The 20,061-nt window shown below is 35.7% G+C and overlaps 1 protein-coding gene across 6 annotated transcripts in view; it reads left to right on the forward strand.

The window, feature by feature from the left end:
* METTL15 (methyltransferase like 15) overlaps positions 1-20,061 on the forward strand; it is a 465,972-nt gene that overhangs the window by 255,897 nt on the left and 190,014 nt on the right. Inside the window, exon 7 of one of the 6 annotated variants that reach the window (XM_030918504.1) lies at positions 16,948-17,249. The exons of 3 other annotated variants lie outside the window; for them this stretch is intronic. In XM_030918504.1, the coding sequence (XP_030774364.1) occupies positions 16,948-17,054 (107 nt within the window). In that variant the 3' untranslated portion in view covers positions 17,055-17,249. Of the gene's footprint in view, positions 1-612; positions 3,783-16,947; positions 17,250-20,061 lie in introns of those variants that run through there. 2 more of the 6 variants (XM_030918502.1, XM_030918503.1) reach the window with 2 other exon arrangements.

Consider the following 20,061-nt stretch of genomic DNA (forward strand, 5'->3'; position numbering starts at 1 on the left):
TTTTAAAATGTCTTCGAACCTTTATTTTTGAATAAATATCTTAGTAGACTTAGCCTTCATGGTAAATAGTTTTCTTCTCAACGCTGTTTATGTTATTCCACTATCTTCTGGCCTCCAGTGTGCTCATAAAAACTTAGCTGTTAATAATATTTTTGTTCTTCTTTATGTAATGAATTTTCTTTTCTGTTGGCATGATTTTTTTTGTTGTTATCTTTGGCTGTAGTAGTTTTATGATGTGCCTATGTGCAGCCTTTTTTTGTTTATTGTATTTGTGGTTCATTGAGCCATCTTTGAGTTAATGTTTTTCACTAAATTTGAGAAGGATTTTGTTATCATTTCTTTATATATGTGTCCACCATTTCTCTTTCTGTGCTCCTTATTAAATTTCAATTATCCTTATGAGTTATGAAAGGTTTTTTTTGCCACATAGTTTTAAACCTTGGAAGAATGCTTGGGAATAAGAGGGGAAAGTATAAATGAAATGCCACCACTATTTTCTAAGAAAACTTAGTTCACTAAATATGCACACAACTACACAATTCATTAGATTTACAGTGAAAAATATTAATATTACTGGTCTTCTTTTCCTATCTTTACAAAATGTGTTCCTAGGTGCATTTCCTCCCTCTGCTATTTATGCACGGAAAGACTTACTACAGCGATCTACCCATATTGCCACCAAGACTTTCCAGGCTCTTCGCATATTTGTGAACAATGAGCTCAATGAACTCTACACAGGACTGAAGACAGCTCAGAAGTTTCTGAGACCTGGTGGTCGTCTTGTTGCCCTCTCCTTCCATTCACTAGAGGATCGCATCGTCAAAAGATTTTTGCTTGGAATAAGCATGACAGAAAGATTTAACCTAAGTGTTAGACAGCAAGTGATGAAAACATCACAGTTGGGTTCTGGTCACGAAAACATGGAAGATGTCTCTATGAGAAGAGCTCCTTTAATGTGGGAATTGATACACAAGAAGGTTCTTAGTCCGCAAGATCAGGATGTACAAGATAATCCCAGAGGGCGCTCAGCCAAGCTTAGAGCAGCTATCAAATTATAAGTTACAATCATCTTATTCTTCAAATTTTTCTCACGATTTCTCTAATCTTTACTCATGTTGTGTTCCTGAATGTCTTGATATAGGTTTAAGTGTGGGACAGTCTGAAAATTGATAGCATTTAGCATTTTTTTTCCCTCAAAAAGAAACTGTAGGAAATACATGACAGAGAAAGTTACACTCAGGGAGCAGCAGCACCTCAAGACTGGAAAAATGTGTTAATCTTTGCATCATATTGGATTCTTGAAATGCAATCCTTCCTCTGGCCAGGAACATTTTTTAAAAATAATAGTTGGGTTTATCTAAATATGTAAACTCAAGCTGCCAAAGAGAAAGATATTATAATCATATCTGCATGTCCTAAATTTTGAATTTAGATATTCCAATTTGCATCAGTCTTTCTCTGGCTCAAATAATGATGATTATGGAATGAATTTTAATGTCCCTACTTGTGAATAATTACTATAGCTTTCTCAAATGTACGCTTTTTACAAATTTTAAATTTTAAAATATTAGTTTAAATACATGTTATACTGATAAAATTTCATCTTTCAAATTTTAGTCTATTATTTTAAAGGGATTTTTCCATATGATATGGGCCATTTTGTTTGTATATCTCAAGGTAAACATGTAAAATCCTTACAAAGAATTGTTTCACAAAACTTATATTTCATGTCAATTGTATTTATTTTAATAATAGCTCACAATGCCTTTTGTAAGTAATAAAGTCTCTTATTACAATCTTGTATTTTTTAATTGAGCCAATCAAAATAATTCAGCCAAGTCTATTTGAAATAGAAAACTATCTATTTAATATAGTAAAATCAATGCTCCCTTAATGTTGTTACAAAGATATTGTAACTGTAATAAGGGTATAAGTTTATTCAAGAAAAGAGTACTTGGTAGAAGATTCTTTAACAAATTGATGAGATTGATTCATAATTCACATGTCAACTTTTTATAGTAATATGTACTTCTGATTTATCCAGTAATTCAGCAAGTACTGAACTTGTCATTAGAAAAACAAAGGTAAGTACAATATACATGGCTCACAATACATGTCCTATAGAGTTTATTAGAGGAAAATTATGTTAGTTATAACCACAAAAATCAATATAAAATGGACACAGTGGTAAATACTACAAACAGGTCGTATATGGTACTGTAAGAGCATCTAGTAAGGATTTTATCCATTGTCAGAAATGAGGTATGAGAACATGATACTTGAATTGTGACCTGAAAGATGAGTTGGAGATAATTAGTCAAAGAGCACATGGGGGTATGGAAGGGGGCATGTTGATTAACCATACATAGAATTAAATATTCTCTTAAATAGTTATCCTTGAAATCATATTTATACTATTAATTTGCTCAGTGCACTTTTTTCAAATACAGAAAAAAGATTTTCCACTATAGTTACAAATGTTTGGTTGGTGAATCCAAGTGAATGAAATATCAACATAACTGCAGGGGCAAAATAGATAAGAATTAAATACATGAATTTTCCTCAGACTTATTTTATCTACCTCTGTAATATTTAACTTTAGTACCCAGGCTTGTTTACTACTTCTGCTTTAGAGGCTTTATTTAAATCTGAACAATCCTACAGGGAAATCAGAATTCGAAAAAAAGTCTGGAGAACAATATGGTTGAAAGAGAAACAAGAGAATGCACCTAGGTGAATTCCCTGAATCCTACTTGAACAATATATAAATTTCTCTTTGCATATAATACATGTTTGTGAATGAGACATATTCCCAAAAAATTCTTATCTCTGTATGTGATTGGAAAATAAAAGATCATATTTGTATATTCAACAATCTTTCACCTATTTCTTAAGTCATTTTTTTCATCCAGTATAATATGAGAATTACTTTTATGTTAAATAGAAACTGAAGGTACTGGGTTGAACAGTGTCATCCCCAAAATTCATCTACTTCCTGGAGCCTCAGAATGTGACCTTATTTGGAAATACTGTGATTGTGCTTGCAAGTAGCTAAGATGAGGTCATATTGGAGCAGGGCAAGCCCTTAATCCAACATGACTCATGTCCCTTATAAGAGAAGATAGGTCGGGCATGGTGGCTCACGCCTGTAATCCCAGCACTTTGGGAGGCCAAGCCAGGCAAATTGCTTGAGGCTTAGGAGTTCTAGAGCAGCCAGGCCAACATGGCGAAAACCCATCTCTACTAAAAATGTAATTAGCCAGGCGTGGTGGTGTGTGCCTGTAATCTCAGCTACCCAGCAGTCTGAGGCACAAGAATCACTGGAACCCGGGAGGTGGAGGTTGCAAGGTCACACAACTGCACTCCACTCTGAGCAACGGAACGAGACTCTGTCTCAAAAAAACAAAAAAACAAAAAAAGAATGAAAGAGAAGATAGAGACACGGGAGAATGCCACATGATGCTGGAGGCAGAGATTGGAGTGATACATTGTGGGAACCCTCAGAAGATAGGAAAAAGGCGTGGAATAGATTCTCCCTCAAAGTTCCAGTAGTTGCCAACCCTACTAACATGATGTTGCACTTCTAGCATCCAAAACAGTGAGAGAATATATTTCTGCTCTTTTAAGGAACCCAGTTTGTGGTAATTTGTTATAGCAATCCTAGGAAGCTAATACTCTGACAGAAAAAAATCTTGAATAATGTGCATGAAAAAAAATCCTTTAATAAACACAAAATTGGTTTCAAAATGTTTTCATGTAAAAATAAATTAACTTTTCTGTAATTAGACTGTGTTTTATAGTAATTCTTGCCTGCTTCTTAGTCTTTGTTGTTGGATACATAATAAAATACATGAATGAGTTTTAAATGGTTAGCTTTGGAGAATGGTTTTAGGAAGTTCATACAGTACACAGAAATAAAAGCTAACGTTGCTATGAATGCGCATTACTTTTCTAATAGTTCTGAATCTCTGTCTTGACTGCCTTCTATGAATCATTTTAACATAGTATCAATGTCATTGTGTAGTACATCAGTTCTTAACAGTTTTTAGTTCATTATTTAAGAAATAAAATTTAATAACTACAGTTCTAGATAATATACCTATTTTTATTTTATTTTTAAAATTGTTTATTAATTACTATGTTCTTTGAAGTTTGTAGGGGTGTTCTTGAAAGACACTAATTATATCTATATGTCTTTTCTATTTCATGTAGTATATGATATATTATTTGTGCTTAAATTCATTTGTAGTAAACTATTTGTTGTGCTACAAGCAGTAGTTTATAAGAGAATACAGTATGCCTAATTAGATTTTTTAAATGAACTAATATTTCTTAAAATTCACTTGCAAATATTTGAAAATCGTATTTTCTTTAGTCTTTGCAGAGTATTACGTACCAGAGGTTTTTAAAATGTTTGTTTCTAATTTTTGTTTTTAAGAAGTAGAGATAATGAGTCTGTACTGCAGACTTTTAAAAAATAATTTTACTTTCATTTGAAATCTCTCATTCAAAAAGTATGGGACAGTTCTTAATGGTACTTAATAGCTAAAACAGAGAAAAATATATGTATATACTCAACCATATATTAGAAGCTAACTATTTAGGAAGAAATTTAAAAAAAACCTTTCTAACCACTCTCCCTCATTTTATATACCATCCCTTCTCCTTCTCTGTTCACATTGGTATGTAAATGTGAGGTGACATTAATTATGTTTCAATTTATCTCTGGAAAAAGAAATATTAGGTAATTTTGGCACATACCATGACAAACTAAGCCTTACATGTTAGAATCTTTTTAATAGATTAAAAACAATTAAAAATTGCTTCTGGTTAACATTTCGTAAAATTTATTGTATTGCAATTATTTTTCTATTTAGTTTTCATAACTGCTTCAGTATTCTAATTGATATTTTTGTGTAGCAGCATTCTATAATAGAGAGGGATAAGCATTTAAACATAAAGAGAGTTTTGTGAGGTGCTTGATAAATATAAATTTGAAACTGATCAATCATATATTTTTCTCATAACCACAATGTCATATTTTTGATGTAGATTGAAGCATGGTTTGTAAAAATCAACACTATTCTAAAGATGCTGGGTTGTATAATAAACACAACTATTTTTATATTATTTTCTCAAATTTTATGTTTATAACTACTCTCTCCAGCTAATGTTTGGTAACACAGGATGATCTGCAGGAATGCTAAGAGAAAGTTTACATATAAATTATTTTTTTAAAGTCTAGTTACAGCATAAATTTTAAAAAACATTTAAAATGCAGAATTGCACAACATACAATGGTCATAGTTTATAAAGTTTTCACTGACTTTTTGACCACCTCACTTCCTTCTCTTATAATCTGCCCAAATTATTAGGCAAGGAAAATTTAATATTTCAATATTCACAGCAGAGATTGTCTCTTTGGTAATGTTACCTTAAATACTGAACAAGTTTTCTACCATTGGCAGTTGTCTTATCAAATATATCATTGCTCAAATGTTAGACTACAAAGCTGAAATCAAGCAAGAGGACATGCTCCATTTCTAATTCTTGAATAATTATTTCTGTTCATTAAACCCCATCTTTATGCTTTGACCAATAATACTTGTCTGCCTTGCACAGGTGAAGTTTTGTATTATTACACCATCAAATGATATGATTCCTCATAATTTCACAAGGAAAAGTATTATTATTCAAGTCTTATAGGTGCTAAGTTGAGAAGAATGTATAGTATTGTGAATAACACTATTGACTGGAGACTCAGAAAACAGGGTTTGAATTTGGGTCTGCATATAATAGCTGAATGTATGAACTTGGACATCCTATTTAATCTCTTGAATTCTCATTTGTTTCATTTTAAGATGTGGATATTATTGGTACTTTCTCATGTTTCTGTGAATCAAATAGAAGATAAATATGAACTGAAACTTGTAAGAATGAAATGAGATAATGCACTGCTGTATTTTGGAGATGGTTTATTTGACCCCTCCAAATCTCATGTTGAAATTTAACCTCCAGTGTTAGATATGGGACCTAATAAAAGATGTCCTAAATAGGAGTGAAATTCCCAAATAATAAAACAGACTATAACCCTATCAATTGCTGCTAGTGATGCAGAGGCTGCAGGAGAAATAGGAACACTTTTACACTGTTGGTGGGATTGTAAACTAGTTCAACCATTATGGAAAACAGTATGGCAATTTCTCAAGGATCTAGAACTAGATGTACCATATGACCCAGCCATCCCACTACTGGGTATATACCCAAAGGATTATAAATTATTCGACTACAAAGACACATGCACACGTATGTTTATTGCGGCACTATTCACAATAGCAAAGACTTGGAATCAACCCAAATGTCCATCTGTGACAGACTGGATTAAGAAAATGTGGCACATATACACCATGGAATACTATGCAGCCATAAAAAAGGATGAGTTTGTGTCCTTTGTAGGGACATGGATGCAGCTGGAAACCATCATTCTTAGCAAACTATCACAAGAAGAGAAAACCAAACACCGCATGTTCTCACTCATAGGTGGGAACTGAACAATGAGATCACTTGGACTCAGGAAGGGGAACATCACACACTGGGGCCTATCATGGGGAGGGGGGAGGGGGGAGGGATTGCATTGGGGAGTTATACATGATATAAATGATGAATTGATGGGTGCTGACGAGTTGATGGGTGCAGCACACCAACATGGCACAAATATACATATGTAACAAACCTGCACGTTATGCACATGTACCCTAGAACTTAAAGTATAATAAAAAAAAAAGTTTTTCTGTTTTAAAATGTTTGTAGTGAACATATATCCATTTTACAAAAGCAGTCTAATTTCAGTATTATTTTGAAAGCACAGATTTTGGAATCAGTCTCTCAGGTATGTGGCACCAGGCTGGACTAATTTTTTTTTTTTTTTTTTTTTTTTAATTTTTTGTAGGGACAGGGTTTCTCTGTGTTGCCCAGGCTGGTCTTAAATTCCTGGGCTCAAGTGATCCTGCCACCTTGTCCTCCCAAAGTGCTGTAACTACAGGCATGAGCCACCACACCTGGCCCTATTCTTGGATTTTATAAGCTACGAAATTCCTCTGTCCTCTCTCCCCCTTTTTAGAAAATGGAATAAGTTCAGACTGGATTTCTGTTATTTATAACCAAATGAATAGCAGGTTTAGAATAGATGACTTTAAAGGCTTCTTTCATCTGAATATTAAGTTAAAGTATGTTCTTCACCTTTACTTGGTAACTGATTCACCTAAAGGGAATTTTTCAGTATCCTAATAAAGCTTTGTGAAATTGTTTTGTAGGCACAGGTGTACAATTCATATCCTAGTATGTAAGTAATACAGTATGCTCCGTGACATATCTTTGTCATTAGCCTTACTAACCAACATTTGATAATGTGCTTTTGAAAGAGATTAGTTGACTCATACAACTTTCACTTAATCATGGCAAACATCTTACATTCCTGTGGAGTGCTGCTTTGGTAAGAAATAGAGAAGATGTCCTCTTCCTGAATTTATATATATTCTTTATGATTCTGCTTTTCTCTTTTGGATGAAAATGTACTTCTAACTGTAAAATTGTTGATGAAGAAAACCATGTTTAAATGCCAGCCAGATGTTGTTTTCATTTCGCATTGTAAACATATATATATAATATTTTTTCATGGGGTGGGGAAGTCAGGGAGAAGAAAAAAAAAAACAAAAATTTATGGTGAATATTGAGCCTATCTAGTTATTCTAGAATCTATTTTTATTCCTTAGAAGAAATTCAACATTTGCCTTACAACCAGAGAATAAACATCAACTGCTAGAGAAAGCTATTGAATTTCAAAATCCCTTTGAAATGTCATATTAACCTGTTTAACTTTCAGTCAGTTCTTTTTTTTTTTTTTTTTTTTTTTTTTTTTTTTTTTTTTTTTTTTTATTATACTTTAAGTTCTAGGGTACATGTGCATAACGTGCAGGTTTGTTACATATGTATACTTATGCCATGTTGGTGTGCTGCACCCATCAACTCGTCAGCACCCATCAATTCATCATTTATATCATGTATAACTCCCCAATGCAATCCCTCCCTCCTCCCCCCTCCCCCCTCCCCATGATTCTTTAAAGTAGCAAACATTTCCTGATGACTCCCAGATCTGCGACTGCTTATACTTCTCTAATTTAAACGTTTGTTTCCTGGCCGGGCACAGTGGCTCACGCCTGTAATCCCAGCACTTTGGGAGGCCGAGGTAGGCGGATCACGAGGTCAGGAGATCGAGACCATCCTGGCTAACACGGTGAAAACCCGTCTCTACTAAAAATACAAAAAAATTAGCCAGGCGTGGTGGCGGGTGTCTGTAGTCCCAGCTACTCGGGAGGCTGAGGCAGGAGAATGGCATGAACCCGGGAGGCTGCGGTGAGCCGAGATTGTGCCACTGCACTCCAGCCTGGGCGACAGAGCTAGACTCCGTCTTAAAAAAAAAAAAAAAAAAAAAAAAAAAAAAAAGGTTTGTTTCCTTCCCTCACAAACTAACTGTGGTGAATGACTCAACGCTGTTTGGGCCTGGGAGAAGTGTATCGCAGCTGCAGTCCTGCGTGCAATCTTTCTTCAGATCAGTTCAATTTTTGAGCATTGAACAGGGTCAAATGCTAAATCTAGTCAGTTTGACTAAAACTCTATACAGCTCTAGCCTTTTATTTAGCCTTCCAAATAAATTGTAATATTTAAAGTTGTGTTTGTTCATAGGTTGTCTTTTATTTTGAAATGTATAGAAATCAAGCAACAACCATTATTTTATTATTTTACTCAACTTCTATTGAGTGTCTATTTGCAAGGCATTGGGGACAATAGAGTAAAAAAGTGCTTCTTGTTCCCTGTTTAGTATAGGGTGAGACAGATATGTCAATTTTGAAAAGGTAGTATGTAAACAGGGAAAATTCTGTAATAGAAGGTAAGTACTATGACAGCCCAAATAAAGAAATGAATGACGTTTTCTTCCAGAAAGAGCTGGGTTTATAACATTCGTTTAGGGTGAGAACTGTAAGAGTTTTTTTTTTTTTGCTGAATCATCAATAGCTTAGTTTCCTGGGACATAATTCAATGAGGTGGCCTTTTCTTGTAATGCCATTGGTAGTCTACTTGTCTCACTCTTACTGTTAGTTATTCTTGTTCACCAATAGCCATGCACTTTGACTTCCATGACATAGTTTTCTCCAAATGCTGTCTGTAGGAAGACAAAGCACCGTTTAGGTCTCCATGACATATGAATGCATATATTCACATTATTAAGAATACTAATATTCAGAGACGTGGATGACTATATAACAGTAATTATGAGTTAGTAACCTGTCTGAATGAGCCATATCTTCCTGGAAGTAGGATTCTTAATACTTTTGAAGCCATGGTTCCTGAACCTTTGAAAAATCTAATTGAAAGGACAGGCTCACTAATGAAAACAGCACATGCACACTAATTTTGTTTATAATATCAAGAGGTTTATGAAAACTCTTCAGTTCTATCATGGGCTCCAGTCCAATAACTCCTGTACTAGAGAAACTTCTCTCAATTCAAGTCACATTTCCCACATGTGACTCAGTGATATGTCAACGAGCAAAGGCTACGATTTCTGCCTTTTAACCTCATCTGGTTCTTTCATACCTGGGTGCTTCAAGCTCCATACGCTGTCTTAGAGGATTTCAATTTTGTCATCAATTAACATGGCCAGTGTCCCTGCAAAGCTAAGCTGGACCCTCCCAGAAATTTTGTGCTGGGCACAAAGAATGGAAGAGATTAAGTGATGTCAGGATTTGAATAGACTGAATATTCTAGACTAATGCTGTCTAATGTAAATATAATGCACGCCACAAATTTTAGCCATGTTGTAATTTTACATGTTTGAGAAGCTACATTGAGAAAAGTAAAATGAAACAGGTGAAATAAATTTTAATAGTATAGTCTGTTTAATATATTCAAAATTTTTTTCAGCATGTAATCAATATAAAAATGGAATGTTTTATATTCTTTTTTTGTTCAAGGGTTCAATATCCAGTGTTTATTTTACACTTACAGCACATCTTATTTTGGACTACATTTTAATAACTCAATCACTACAGGTATATCTGGCTTTCTTAAAGAAATAATCCATTTTTTACTTTTTGAAAATAATTCCACTTCCCCACCATAAGTATCTGGCAATAAATGAATAGTTTATGTTTTCTTTTTGTTGTTGTTGTCATTGTTATAGTTGAGACAGGGTCTCACTCTGTCACCCAGGCTGGAGTGCAGTGACATGATCTCAACCTAATGCAACCTCCACCTCCCAGGTTCAAACGATTCTTTTGTCTCAGCCTCCTGAGTAGCTGGGACTACAGATGTGCACCACTACACCCAGCTAAATTTTTGTATTTTCGTAGAGATGGGGTTTCACCATGTTGGCCAGGCTGGTCTCGAACTCCTGACCTCAGGTGATCCCCCCGCCTCCATCTCCTAAATTGCTGGGATTACAGATGTGAGCCACTGCACCCTGCCTAGTTTATCTTTTCTAACTCAGCATAGTCATATGTAATTTTGGGAAATACGATTCTAGCTTGAAGAAAAAGGAGTATAATACTTTGCTGCATCACACATGGAATAAGATGGAATCTGTGTTCTCTGAACTGCAATGCAGCAACCCTGACCTATGAAGAAGCTGCATCTTTTCATTCTTTTTCTCTAAAGGACAAGTGGATTTGGTGTACCTACAAGACAGCCTTTAAAATAAAATGACCAAAGCAGACCTTTGTACCCACATCCAAAATCAAGAAAACTCATAGCAACATCCTCTAAAAATTGCTTCAGGCCGATCATACCAGGATTGCTTTTCAGATTCGAATTAAAAGATGAGTGTCTATTCTGCATAAATCAGTGCATTCCTGACCAGGAACAAGTAACCACAGCATATATGAGGCCAGGAATGACATTTATAATGAAAGCTATTAAATGATTATTTTCTAAAACATAGAAATTCTTCACTGCCTTCATCACACAAAAAATATTGCTGCACTATTCAGATATAGTAGAGCATTTAACAGAGTAGTCTTGAAGACCAAATATCAAAGCTATCACTCATATGCAGCAGGTATTTTAAAGACACATCTTTAGCATGATTCCTCAGTTAAACTGCCTCCTATATGCATCTCATTTTTGGAATAACAATTTTCTTGCCATTGAATGAAAATATGTTCTGAAATTTAGACACCAGTTTTTTACCCAAATAAATGCTCTGTTGCATTTTTAAATTGAATCATTTGGAACAGACACATTATCTTTTGAGGAAAGGGCACATTGTTAAGTTTTTTTTAATCTACTCTGGGCATCTTCAATCTGTTTCTCAGAGTTAAAAAAAGTTCCCAACTCTAGCAGTTAATAAATGTAAATAAAAATTTTTTAAATGTGGCTACCATATTACAGTGTTAATTGCATTACTCACCAAAAATGCAATGAGTCATTTTATGGGTGTTTTTATGCAATTTGAAGGACTTTTTAGACACTTGATAAAGAAGGAAGATACTCCAAACCTGATAAAATGAGTCTAGCAAGACCATTTCTTTAATGGGGTTTAGAAAATTTGCTATTAAGAATAAGTTAAAGCAACTTGAAATTTTGTTTTGGATTTATAGTCTTTTCAAATTCATCAGAATCACAACAAAATTTGTTGATTTCAATTTTCCCAACCTTTTCAAAATCAAAAATACTTTTCTCTGCAACAATAACAACGTTTAAGAAGAAATGTGTCTTCCTACTAAATAGAAGTCAAATTTATTTTCCTATTTTTATTTAAGGCATATGTAGTTACTAACCAGCATGTGTTTTGTGTACAACTTGTGTTCCATAATACATCAAGTAACTCCAGAGAAAAGAGAATTATGTATTATTGAAGTTAGCCTCCACAGGTGCACCAAAGACTAAAAACAGAAGACTAACCATATTAAGCAAAGCAAAATGATAGACTCTCCCAGATTAGATGTCCCTGTTTACTAACCACAGATTGACAAATGTAGTCACGGCTCAACTCAAAAATGTCTATGACTCTTGTAACTAAGAGGAAATTGATACTTAAATAAGAACAAAGGTGAAATACCAAATATTTGCATTTAAACTCTTTCACACATTTCCCTGAAATTTCCTTCACCTCTTCTAAAAGATGTGGTGGTGTACCCAGTAGTCATTTAGGAGCAGGTTGTTCAGTTTCCATGTAGTTGAGCAGTTTTGAGTGTGTTTCTTAATCCTGAGTTCTAGTTTGATTGCACTGTGGTCTGAGAGACAGTTTGTTATAATTTCTGTTCTTTTACATTTGCTGAGGAGTGCTTAACTTCCAACTATGTGGTCAATTTTTGAGCAAATGTGAAGTGGTGCTGAGAAGAATGTACATTCTGTTGATTTGGGGTGGAGAGTTCTGTAGATGTCTATTAGGTCTACTTGGTGCAGAGTTGAGTTCAATTCCTGGATATCCTTGTTAACTTTCTGTCTCGTTGATCTGTCTAATGTTGACAGTGGGGTGTTAAAGTCTCCCATTATTTTTTTTTTTGACTTTTTTTTTTTATTATTATACTTTAAGTTCTAGGGTACATGTGCATAACGTGCAGGTTTGTTACATATGTATATTTTTGCCATGTTGGTGTGCTGCACCCATCAACTCGTCAGCACCCATCAATTCATCATTTATATCATGTATAACTCCCCAATGCAATCCCTCCCCCCTCCCCACTCCCCATGATAGGCCCCAGTGTGTGATGTTCCCCTTCCCGAGTCCAAGTGATCTCATTGTTCAGTTCCCACCTATGAGTGAGAACATGCGGTGTTTGGTTTTCTCTTCTTGTGATAGTTTGCTAAGAATGATGGTTTCCAGCTGCATCCATGTCCCTACAAAGGACACAAACTCATCCTTTTTTATGGCTGCATAGTATTCCATGGTGTATATGTGCCACATTTTCTTAATCCAGTCTGTCACAGATGGACATTTGGGTTGATTCCAAGTCTTTGCTATTGTGAATAGTGCTGCAATAAACATACGTGTGCATGTGTCTTTGAACAGAGTCCTCAGAAATGCAAGTCTCCCATTATTATGGTGTGGGAGTCTAAGTCTCTTTGTAGGTCTGTAAGGACTTGCTTTATGAATCTTGGTACTCCTGTATTTGGTGCATGTATATTTAGGATAGTTAGGTCTTCTTGTTGTATTGATCCCTTTACCGTTATGTAATGGCCTTCTTTGTCTCTTTTGATCTTTGTTGATATGAAGTCTGTTTTATCAGAGACTAAGATTGCAACCCCTGCCTTTTTTTTGTTTTCCATTGGATTGGTAACTCTTCCTTCATCCCTTTATTTTGAGCCTATGTGTGTCTATGCACGTGAAATGGTTTTCCTGAATACAGCACACTGATGGGTCTTGACTCTTTATCCACTTTGCCAGTCTGTGTCTTTTAATTAGAGCATTTAGCCCATTTACATTTAAGGTTAATTTTGCTATGTGTGAATTTGATCCTGCCATTATGATGTTAGCTGGTTATTTTGCTCGTTAGTTGATGCAGTTTCTTCCTAGCATCAATGGTCTTTACAATTTGGCATGTTTTTGCAGTGGCTGGTACCAGTTGTCCATTTCCACGTTTAGTGCTTCCTTCAGGAGCTCTTGTGCGGCAGGCCTGGTGGTAACAAAATCTCGCAGCTATTGCTTGTCTGTAATGAAATGAAGGCAGAAATAAAGATGTTCTTTGAAACCAATGACAACAAAGACACAACATACTAGAATCTCTGGGACACATTTAAAGCTGTGTGTAGAGGGAAATTTATGACTCTAAATGCCCACAAGAGAAAGCAGGAAGATCTAAAATTGACACCCTAACATCACAATTAAAAGAACCGGAGAAGCAAGACCAAAGACATTCAAAAACTAGCACAAGGGAAGGAATAACTAAGATCAGAGCAGAACTGAAGGAGATAGAGACACAAAAACCCTTCAAAAAATCAATGAATCCAGGAGATGGTGTTTTGAAAAGATCAACAAAATTGATAGACCCCTAGCAAGACTCTAATAAAGAAGACAGAGAGAAGAGTCAAATAGATGCAATAAAAAATGATAAAGGGGATATCACCACCGATCCTCCAGAAATACAAACTACCATCAGAGAATACTATAAACACCTCTATGCAAATGAACTAGAAAACCTAGAAGAAATAGATGAATTCCTGGACACATACACTCTCCCAAGACTAAACCAGGAAGAAGTTGAGTCCCCGAATAGACCAATAACAGGCTCTGAAATTGAGGCAATAATTAATAGCCTACCAACCAAAAAAAGTCCAGGACCGGACGGATTCACACCCTAATTCTACCGGAGGTACAAGGAGAAGCTGGTACCATTCCTTCTGAAACTATTCCAATCAATAGAAAAAGAGGGAATCCTCCCTAACTCATTTTATGAGGCCAACATCATCCTAATACCAAAGCCTGGCAGAGACACAACAAAAAAAAAGAGAATTTTAGGCCAATATCCCTGATGAACATTGATGCAAAAATCCTCCATAAAATACTGGCAAAGCAAATCCAGTAGCACATCAAAAAGCTTATCCACCATGATCAAGTGGGCTTCATCCCTGGGATGCAAGGCTGGTTCAACATATGCAAATCAATAAATGTAATCCAGCATATAAACAGAACCAAAGACAAAAACCACATGATTATCTCAATAGATTCAGAGAAGGCCATTGACAAAATTCAACATCCCTTCATGCTAAAAACTCAATAAATTTGGTATTGATGGGACATATCTCAAAATAATAAGAATTGTTTATGACAAACCCATAGCCAATATCATACTAAATGGGCAAAAACTGGAAGCATTCCCATTGAAAACTGGCACAAGACAGGGATACCCTCTCTCACCACTCCTATTCAACATAGTGTTGGAAGTTCTGGCCAGGGCAATCAGGGAGGAGAAAGAAATAAAGGGTATTTGATTAGGAAAAGAGGAAGTCAAATTGTCCCTGTTTGCAGATGACATGATTGTATATTTAGAAAACCCCATCGTCTCAGCCCCAAATCTCCTTAGACTAATGAGCAACTTCAGCAAAGTCTCAGGATACAAAATCAATGTGCAAAAATCACAAGCATTCTTACACACCAATAACAGACAAATAGAGATACAACTTATGAGTGAACTCCCATTCACAATTGCTTCAAAGAGAATAAAATACCTAGGAATCCAACTTACAAGGGATGTGAAGGACCTCTTCAAGGAGAACTAGAAACCACTGCTCAACGAAATAAAAGAAGAAACAAAGAAATGGAAGAACATTCCATGCTTATGGATAGGAAGAATCAATATTGTGAAAATGGTCATACTGCCCAAGATAATTTATAGGTTCAATGCCATCCCCATCAAGCTACCAATTACTTTCTTCACAGAATTTAAAAAAAAAAAAAAAAAAAAAAAAAAAAAAAAAACTACTTTAAAGTTCATATGGAACCAAAAAAGAGCCCACATTGCCAAGACAATCCTAAGCCAAAAGAACAAAGCTGGAGGCATCATGCTACCTGACTGCAAACTATACTACAAGGCTGCGGTAACAAAATCAGCATGGTACTGCTTCCAAAGCAGAGATATAGACCAATGGAACAGAACAGAGCCCTCAGAAATAATATCACACATCTACAACCATCTGATCTTTGACAGACCTGACAAAAACAACAAATGGGGAAAGGATTCCCTATTTAATAAATGGTACTGGGAAAACTGGCTAGCCATATCTAGAAAGCTGAAACTGGATCACTTCCTTACACCTTATACAAAAATTAATTCAAGATGGATTAAAGACTGAAATATTAGACCTAAACCCATGAAAACCCTGGAAGAAAACCTAGGCAATACTATTCAGGACATAGGCATGGGCAAGGACTTCATGTCTAAAACATCCAAAGCAATGGCAACAAAAGCGAAAATTGACAAATAGGATCTAATTAAACTAAAGAGCTTCTGCACAGCAAAAGAAACTCCCATTAGAGTGGAACAGGCAACCTACAGAATGGGAGAAAAGTTTTGCAATCTACTCATCTGACAAAAGGCTAATATCCAGAACCTACAAAGAACTCAAACATACTCATCTGACAAAAGGCTAATATCCAGAACCTACAAAGAACTCAAACAACTTTAGGAGAAAAAAAAAAAAAAAAAAAAAAAAAAAAAAAAACCTTCAAAAAGTGGGCAAAGGATATGAACAGACACTTCTCAAAAGAAGACATTTATGCAACCAACAGACACATGTTCAACCACTGTGGAAGACAGTGTGGCGATGCCTCAAGGATCTAGAACTAGAAATACCATTTGACCCAGTCATCCCATTGCTGGATATATACCCAAAGGATTATAAATCATGCTGCTATAAAGACACATGCACACGTATGTTTATTGTGGCACTGTTCAAAATAGCAAAGACTTGGAACCAACCCAAATGTCCATCAATGATAGACTGGATTAAGAAAATGTGGCACATATACACCATGGAATACTATGCAGCCATAAAAAAGGATGAGTTCATGTCCTTTGTAGGGACATGGATGCTACTGGCAACCATCATTTTCAGCAAACTATCGCAAGAAGAGAAAACTAAACACCGCATGTTCTTGCTCAGATGTGAATTGAACAATGAGAACACTCGAACATAGGATGGGGAACATCACACACCGGGGCCTCTCATGGGGTGAGGAGAGTGGGGAGGGGTAGAATTAGGAGATATACCTAATGTAAATGACGAGTTAATGGGTGCAGCACACCAAGATGGCACATGTATACATATGTAACAAAACTGCACATTGTGCACATGTACCCTAGAACTTAAAGTGTAATAAATAAATAAATAAATAAATAAGTAAAATAAGTGGTGGTAATGAGAATGTGCTTTGTTTCCCTTCTATTGCAGACAGCATAATGGACCAACGTTACCTGCTACTGCACTTTGAAGTCCAGTCTTTTGTTGCCACTGAGGCCTACCAAGGAGTAGTTCCTACCAATGATAAAGTGAGGTAGGAATAGTAAGGCAGCCTGATTCTTGGGAGAGAAGGGGACCACTCTGTCATTTACTTTGGCTGAAGGATTCATGAATGGTTTTGCTGAACATACGACCCAACCATCTTTACGTCTCATCTTCACTTGGGGTCAGACTTACATTACAATCTCATGACTCTTCCAGCCCTCTCCAGCTCCTACCATATATTCTTTCATGCATGCATTTCTCTTAATAAACTGCTTCTGTATTCAATCCTGACTGGGCGTCTGCTTCTCAGACATGGACTCACCCATCAACTCTAATGTCTTTTCCAACTCCTCCAGGATTAATCACTCAATTTCTGTGTACTCATTTTACTGTGCAAAATACAGAGGAAAGTGATCCTTCATAATTTGGCCCCAGCCCATCTCCCTGGCTGCAGCTACCATCTTTCTATGCTTTCTAGGCACCCAACTCACTATAGTACCCAGAATTCCACACCTTTGAAAATGCTGTCTCCTGTGCCTAGAATGACTTCCTCTCTAAGTTATATGACAACTGCTTCATTTTATATATCTAAGTTATCTCCTTTAGTAAGCCTTTCCTAACATCTCTAAGCAGAATTTAGACAGTGTTCTCTTCTTGAACCGATACTTCAGCATTTTTGAAGATCGGCCAGTTGTGTTTCAACATATCCTTCAATTTGAGTTTGTCAGTGGTTCCTCATAATTAGACCCAGGTTATGAGGTTTTGGTCAGACTGTCACACTTGCTATTTTATTTTCATTACCATCCTATCAGATTGCACATGATATGTGTCCCATTACTGATGATGTTTGTTTCGATCACTTGATTAAGATTACGTCCACCAGGTTTCTCTACTTCTTGTTCCCTTTGTAATTAACAAATATTTTGAATGGAGATACTTTGAGACTATGTAAAACTCTCTTTCTTTACCTCATTTTGACCTACTAGTTTTAGTATCTGTTGAAGTTTTTTGCTTGCGTTAATTATTATTATGTTTATTGCCAAATGGTGAATTTTTAAAACAATATTCCTTCCACATCTTATTGGAAGCTTTCTGCTGTGAGGAAGAGCTTACTCTTCTACCCATTTATTTAATTTCTTCTTCTTATTTTAAGACAGGGTCTCACCCTGTCACTCAGGCTGGAGTGCAGTGGTGCAATCATGGCTTATTGCAGCCTCAGCCTCCTGGGCTCAAGCGATCTTCTCACCTCAGCCTCCCAAGTAGCAGGGACTACAGGTGCACGCCGCCATGCTCGGCTAGTTACTTTATTTTTTGTAGATTCCGGAGTCTCATTATGTTGCCCAGGCTAGTCTTGAACTTCTGGACTCAAGTTACATTCCCTCCTCAGCCTCCAAAAGTTCTGGAATTACAGGCATGAGCCACCACTGCACCTGGTCTATCCATTTATGTATGTATGTATGTATGTATTTGTTTCTTTATATCAATGGGGTACTAGATTATTCAATGGGTTATAATTTGTTCTTTTAGCATTATTTTAATGTTTCATTTGTACTTTGGTCACTGGGAGCCAGTTCCTTCAAGCTTGCTTCTGTGTTCCTTTAATATGTCTGCATTCTTTGAGTATTTCCTTTCTTTCTATTATGAAAGGTGTTCCAGGCTCATCACATTCTCAGCCTCAGCCTTGGATTCAGTCATTTCTTCAAGGAATCTTTGTTCATTTAAGTATTTCAAACGAAGATATGAGCATTAGGTGATCATTACTACTGGAGTACCATTACTCTTAGGCTTTTTCTGCAGATAGCTAGGAACCACACACATTTGTATTTATATTTATCTCCATATACATCTACAACTAAAACTAATAGCTCACTCTGGTACCTTCAGTTTTAATCTAGTATTGGTTGGGTTTATTATTGCTTTATCTTTTCCTTAATTGTAACTCCCTTTCCAATAGTGAAAAATCTTGTTCTCATTATTCGCAATATATTTATTATCTGCTCAATCTCCTTGGGTGTGGCCAATCTTCTGATAGTGCTGGGCCACCACACTCCTGGCAAGTGGACTTGCCCTGTGTTCAGATTAGCCTCCTCTGCACAGGTCTGCCTTCCTTATCTGAGCAGCCTACCTTTTCTGGTCTCACATAGGGCTATTTGACAATGCAAGGCAGGATACTGGTATATTGCCTAAACAAAGGAAAGGGTAGAAGAAGATATAGAGCTACTAACATGTCTTTATTCTTTTTTACTTGCTTACTAATTTGTTTTAAAAAGAGAAAGCAGGTATCAGGTTTAGAGCCTTCTATAAGGAGTAGTATCTAGAATTTAATAACACTATTCGCTTTAGTTGTGAGTATGTTTAGTTACTTGATCTGTTTATTTACCTTAAATATATTTTAATTGCAGAAAAAATTAAATTATTTAATCAGCCCAGTTCTTAAGCATGTAATTCAGTGAGTTTTAACAAGTATATTTTCCATATTGAGATTTAGAACATTTTCATCTCCCCAGAAAGTCCTGGTCAATCTCCATCTTTTGTGGGCAACTGCTGTTCTGATTTGTATCAGAATTGCTTTTGCTTCCTTTGTAAATATTTTTAGAATATTTACAATTTTTATTGTAATTTAGAATATTTAGAATTTTTTTTAGAAAAAAGTTAATAAAAAAATTAAATAAAATTACAAATGGTAACAATGATGTAAGGAGTATAGAATTGCACAGAAGGTATTGCATAAATGATGAGAGTTGGGCACAATGACTTGTTTTATGGGTGTCTTACAGAGTTTTTCTCTTTCCCTTAAAAATATTTCTGTTGCTAAAGTGGAGATAGCCACCCATAGTAGACATGCTATTAGATAAAAGCTCTGGCCTTTCCTCTCTACTCTTTCCGTATATACTTTTCTTTTAAGCACTATTTATATACCTTCTATATGCTATGTGCTCTAGGGCCTGTAGACAAATAAGAAACAGTTCCTTTATCCAAAAGAGAGATGACCACCATAATCTGATCCATGGAAATATTTACAAATCTGGGCCACAAATCCTTGTTGCTTCCTTATGGATG

Source organism: Rhinopithecus roxellana, chromosome 15 (genome assembly GCF_007565055.1).
Source record: "Rhinopithecus roxellana isolate Shanxi Qingling chromosome 15, ASM756505v1, whole genome shotgun sequence".
Lineage (NCBI taxonomy): Eukaryota > Metazoa > Chordata > Mammalia > Primates > Cercopithecidae > Rhinopithecus > Rhinopithecus roxellana.